Source organism: Hippocampus guttulatus, chromosome 15 (genome assembly GCF_054856545.1).
Source record: "Hippocampus guttulatus isolate MCC_2025c chromosome 15, RoL_Hgut_1.0, whole genome shotgun sequence".
NCBI classification, from domain to species: Eukaryota; Metazoa; Chordata; class Actinopteri; order Syngnathiformes; family Syngnathidae; genus Hippocampus; species Hippocampus guttulatus.
Window position 1 is genome coordinate 5,055,647 of NC_141275.1, and position 6,000 is coordinate 5,061,646.

The following is a 6,000-nucleotide window of genomic DNA, read 5'->3' on the forward strand; positions in this document are numbered from 1 at the left end:
TCATATGGCGTCACAAAATTCACAATCATAACGGCCCTCCAAGGGAAAGCGTAACTACAATGTGGCCCGTGACAAAAATTAGTTTGACACCCCTGTCCTAGCCCTCCTGTTGTCCTCGGGTCAAAATGACCCGTCACTGTGTTAAAAACGCCCCAAAAATCTGCTAAATTATATATTTTTTAACTTGAAATGTTATGGCTTTTCCTAGATTGGCCCCAACTGCAGAAAATTGAAATGTTGTTTTTATTCACATTTCCATGGAAGCTGCACAAAAAAAGTACAAAGGTGGTCTTCGGGTCAAAATGACCCATGAGGCAAATAGAGTTGAAATCAAGGTCACAAAGTTATTTACACACCATAGAATGTTTCAATGTTTTAGTTGTGTCTCAGATCAATTAGTAGAACACGTGAACAAGACAGTAGCAGACATAGATAGGTGGCGTTCTCGCAGATGGCAGAACTTTTTTTGGTGGATTTAAAGGGGTTATAAAGGTGCTACAGATGACAGGACTCCGAATTCTCTCTGTGCTGACGCCATGAGTGTGCGTTATGACATTGAAGAGGCTCTAGAGCTGATTTTTTCTGCTGTCTAGCAAGACAACTGATTCAGAAGAGGAAGTGGAGGATGTATCAGAAGAAGATGGGGAGGAATATAACCCAGAGCATGATGAATCATCTTCAGAACAAGAAGAAATCCCTGAAGCTGAAAGAGAGACTTTCCTTTCAAAAAAATGGCAAAATAACATGGTCCTCAACAGCATACAAGGCAGGCATGCAGAACAAAACGTACAGGAGCTCCTGAGAAACCTGATGATCCACCTTCCACAGCCACTTTCCTAGTGAGGGCAAGTAAGAGGAAGAAATGCCAGTTCTGCCCTCAAAAGAAGGACTGTAAAACACATTCTGTTTGCTATAGGTGAAGGAAATATATCTGCAAAGGCTGTGCAGTTGCATACTGCGCTACACGTGCTAATTAGTTGAATGGGTTATCTTATTTTTCAAAATTTTGTCTTGTCCGAAATAGTTCACTGGAGGAAAAAAAAGAAAGAAACTTTAGTCATTGGAATGAATACAAATGCTTCCATAACTCATTTTCACAACGTTTTTTTCCTTTTCTTAAGCTATAGAAATACAAGTGAAGAGGGAGAACTATATCACACATAATGTGGTGAAGGACAAGTTGTTTCTTCAAGCAATATGAAATTTGGTGTTTAAGAGATAAGATAAGAAGATAAGAAAGGATATCTCATCTTAAAATTCAATTAAGCTGCTTATTTGGGGGGTTTAGTGAAGATGGGTCATTTTGACCCGGAGGACACAGGGTGTGTACAGAAAACAAGGACAACAGGAGGGCTAGAGTAAGAAAAACAATAATGTCGGCGTAAATAGCTAAAAAGACGCACCACGTGATTTTTTGTTGACTTCATCGGACCCTTGAATTCTTTCTCTCCTTTGTGCTCAGCTCCCAATACCGCTGGCATCGTCGCAGGAGCCATAATTGCTGTACTGCTGATCCTCATCATTATTGCCGTCATACTCTTCTGCTGCTGCCGTGCCCGACACAGGAAGAAGTATGAGAAGGAAATCTGCAATGAGATACGGTACGCTTTTACCATTTGGCTCACTGATAAGTACAGATACTATATAATCTCACATTGCACTGGAGACTATGAAACTGCAGATGTGTGGGGGGCAGGAGGGCGGGAATCCACCCTAAAATTGAAATACGTAATACGTGTCCCGAAATCTAAATCACAGCTATTGAAAGAAACGTAACCTCATCAATCCAGTACAACATTAAAGATGCGAAACGCTTCCGCTGCCAAATGTGCTGTGAAAACGACAAGGCGGCCTGAATGAATGACCAGTAAATATGGGAATGAAGTCCAATGAAATAGAAAAATGTGAAATGGGAGTGACTCAACATGCATACCAGCTTGACAAGCATCATTTGTCGTTTCTGTTTGTGACTTGTCATTTCTCACTTATACAAGACCGTAAGCAGGCATGCATTTCCCTGATTGGATTGCAATCTTTCTACAGCAGCTCCTAAAGAGGCTTCCGGTGAACAGCTATATTGTACATCAACACAAACATGCTTCCACCCACCATCAGCGGTTTCCATTTTTTCCTTTTTTTCTCTTTTTTTCTTTTTTTTCAAACCACTCCTCAAATAAACAGCTGTGGTAATCAGTTTGAAAGCTTTGTTTGCTCTGTGGATCCCGTGTCATGTCTGCTGCTGCGGCGGCCCCCCGCTCTCAAACCCTCCCCCCGCCACCCCTCCCCTCAGCGCCATCCACCTCTCCATCCGGCCCTCGGGCTCTGTGCAACCAGCGGGCTTACTATCACTCCGCTGCGGACCGAATCTGTCTAAGACCACAATGTGACACTGCTCGCACTGTAGGACAAAGAGGATTAGACCAGTGGTCCTGTCTAGAGAACACACAGGCACACATTTGCTGAAACACCACCCCATGACGCGACGGACAAAACACAAGCGCCGGGCCCCTCCGGCTCAGTTTGCTCGAGCATTTAACTGGATTAATGCTGCTTATTAGCTGTTAATGTGGCTGCAGAGGGAGGAGAGGGCATTTGCTGTATTTGGTTACCCGCCTCATACCCCCCCCCCCCCCCCCCCATGCTATCACAGTCCCCATGGCCAAGCGGCGCAGACGTTGTCCCCCATCCAAACTTCTACTCATCAACTAATTATTGAATCAATGATTTGTTCTTGTGGTGCTCTTGAAAAGACCCCCCCGTCCCCTGGAATCATCAGTGTTGTCCTTATTACGAAAGTACGTACGTACAAGTACGTCCCGAATTGCCGCGGTGTCAAACTCATTTTCATCGTGGACGCGTAAGCATTATGGTGGCTGTTTGGGGATGAACATTTGACTCGTCAACATGTCAATTGCCCCATTTTCATCCGTGCTATACGGCCTATCCTCTTCATGGTCACATCTTTAAAGATATTTTCCTATTTTTTAGTCATTTTGTCACAGCGCCAGAAGGTACATTCAATACTGCTCGACTGGTTTTCATTCGTTGGTTGTTAATTCATGGCCAAGACGTGTCTTCACATACAAATATTTATTTAAGTGATGAACACTTTCAAGCCTGTCAATGTCACAAAAAAGCGGCAAAGCACTTTTCTATTAGACAGCAAAAGAATTACATGAAGCGCGCCCTCGGTCATTTCGATATCTGTCTTTGGCCCCAAGAGGCCGCAAGATGGCACCCAAGCAGTATTTTTATATTAAACATGGCTTTGGCTAAAGCAGAAAAACAGCAAATAGTTGAGTTTTTTTCTGTAAATAATGGCAGTTTCCCCCAAAACATCAGCAAATTGGTGAATTCGATACAGCAAATATATCGGCGTGGCTACACTCTTATTACATTTTCTATCCATTTCCATTTTTGTGTACTCTATCTATTAAATGTCTCACCTTTAACAACAAATGCGTTGTAATAAAAGAAGAGCAAGAAATGGGGAGATGAATTATGTGTCGTTTTGTTTCATTGTTTTGAATGTCTCGCTGACTTTGTTCCCCCCCCGCCTAGAGAGGACGTGCCGCCTCCCAAGAGTCGCGTTTCGACGGCGCGCAGCTTCACGGTGGGGAGCCAGCGTTCCTCTCTGGGCTCCATGTCACCTTCCAACCTGCACGAATACGCCCTGAAGCCCCAGTACGACAAGATCCCCTCGTCTGAAGAAGACAGACCTCCGAGCCGCCCTCCTTTGCCCCCACCGACCGCTCCCAAGATAGCGGGGCCCAGCCTCAATCGCATGGGCGCCATTCCCGTCATGATCCCTGCCCAAAACCGGGACGGCTCAATTGTTTAACGCGGGCTCCTCTCGGCAATGGGACCAAGGGGAGGGAAGAGATGAAGGGAGCGGGGCAAAAGCCACTGAAGACGAAGCCGGAGTTTGCCTGACTTGCTCTTGCATACAAATGAGAACTTAACTCCTCCAATGAAGAACCGACTGCTGTGGTGCTGAGAAAACAATTGAATTTTACTGAAGTCACGCCGGAGCACATAGACTTTTTTTTTTTTTAATCATAATTTAGAAACATTGATGAATTTTACTTCCTGGACTTTCTCGCTGAAACGCGAACTTGTAGCAGAGTGGTCAAGATAGAAATTTATTATATATAATTGACTTTTTTTAAGTGTATTTGGCCCATAGTGTATCTTAAGAACTTATCCAGACCATCTGTACAGCAGTTTGAATGCATGTGTGTATATGTCTCTGTGTGTGGTTAGTTAAATCAGTTCTGTCATACCTTGGCCAAATTTAGTTGGGGAATGGTATCTGTGGGTAAATGACACAAAGAATTCTTTCATTTGTGCCCACAGATGCAATTGTATGCCCCGCCCCAGCCGCCCCCAACCACCACGCCATTCCCTATTGCAGTCTTTTGGTTCATTTGTGTGTCATTTCCAGCCAGAAAATACAATTGCAACATGCAAAAACAAACAAAAAAAATCCTCAAATGTGCTTGGATATGAACAATTTAGCCTTTCATGTATGTTTGTAAAATGTATAGCTCATTTGTTTTCTCTTACTACTACCTACACAATTCTATTTTATTTCTCGTCAGCAAAAACTTTCTAGCATCAGGCTAACTAACTACCTTTGCCCGTAGTCCCCTCACCAGCAGTTTAAAATGTCCCATCTGGGATGAGAAGGATAGCAATTGGCTCTTGGCGAGATGGGGGTGGGGGGGTGTTGTCTCTTTGTGATTGGCTGGATTACTGCGTCTTGAACAGGCTTAAAAAACAATAAATGCTGTCTTCACCCCCCCACCCCCCGCGCACCTCCCAGCGCCCACACACATGACCTCCTCCAAAGAAGGGGGCAGGTGGACAACAAGGTTCACTGAACAATGAGCTCTGAATGTGTTTGACGGCCAAAGCGCCATAACTCTTAAGGCCAGCATACACGCTCGGTATATTAACAGACCAGCGTTCATTATCATCTGTTGCGGTAGCAGACCCCACCCCCAGCCCCATCCCCTCGTGTTGTGTGCTCGAGCACACGTAATCCTCCTTATGTGCAGTTGCATTCCAAAGAGCCAGCGTCTTGATTAACCTTCTCTCCTCGCTCAGTATGAGTCTGTAGCGTTATTTGATTTTTTTTATTTTTATTATTTTAAATGAAGGATGCACCCCACTAAGAGGAATATTTGTGATAAGATTACAGCAGGCTTTGTATCCACTTCGGTTTCATTGTTGAGTTGCAACTTGTTGCAACTTAGCCCGTATGCAACAATGTACTGTATATAAATGCCAGATTGAAACAAAAAAAAGGGAGGGGGGGGGGCATTATTCTGTTCGTAAAGTTGGAATACTTAAAGTGGGCAAATTGTTTACTTTCTGCTCCAGAGCCTTACTCTGTTCCTTCTTTTCGAACCTTCCCCTTTGCACAGCCCTGACTGCTGGCCTCATCTGTGCCTTGTTGTCCCAGTTGTCGCACATCCACAGCACTGTGGTCGCTTACGTGTACCGGCATCGTCCTCAATGGTCGCTGCGGTCCACAAAATGATATTCTCTCCACTGCTAATGCTATCAATCCATTCGGGTCAAGTGTCGCATTTCTCGCGTCCACACTCAGTGCGTACAAGTTCAACAACTGATTCACTGTCTTAAACAGGTTTCTCGTTTTTTGCATTTACTTTCCAAAAATGTCATTTTTGTTGTTTTGTTGTTGTTGTTTTTTAATTTGGTTAAACACTATTTTGTCCAAGTATTTGTGTCTCATTCCAACTGTATGAGTGATCCGCAGTTGTGCTTGATGAATCAGTAGAGCACAAATGTGTGCGAGCGTGTTGTGAGGGCATTATGCAGTCTGAATGTGGCCCCATGTAGAATTTTAGTTTCACCCGCTGACAAGCTACGGAGGTCTGAGTGGGTAGTCTCATCTCTCTCTTCGCTCAAAACTTTCATAACAACGAATATTAACATTATTAACTTTCGTTTTTTTTTTAATCTGTGTACTAA

At 43.9% G+C, this 6,000-nt stretch overlaps 1 protein-coding gene across 1 annotated transcript in view; it reads left to right on the forward strand.

The window, feature by feature from the left end:
• The window catches only part of cxadr (CXADR Ig-like cell adhesion molecule), a 37,637-nt gene extending 31,891 nt beyond the window's left edge, over positions 1-5,746 (forward strand). Inside the window, exons 6-7 of the mRNA XM_086131384.1 lie at positions 1,463-1,601; positions 3,562-5,746. Of these exons, the coding sequence (XP_085987510.1) occupies positions 1,463-1,601; positions 3,562-3,841 (419 nt within the window). The 3' untranslated portion in view covers positions 3,842-5,746. The remainder of the gene's footprint in view (positions 1-1,462; positions 1,602-3,561) is intronic.
• Positions 5,747-6,000: the final 254 nt, after the last annotated feature.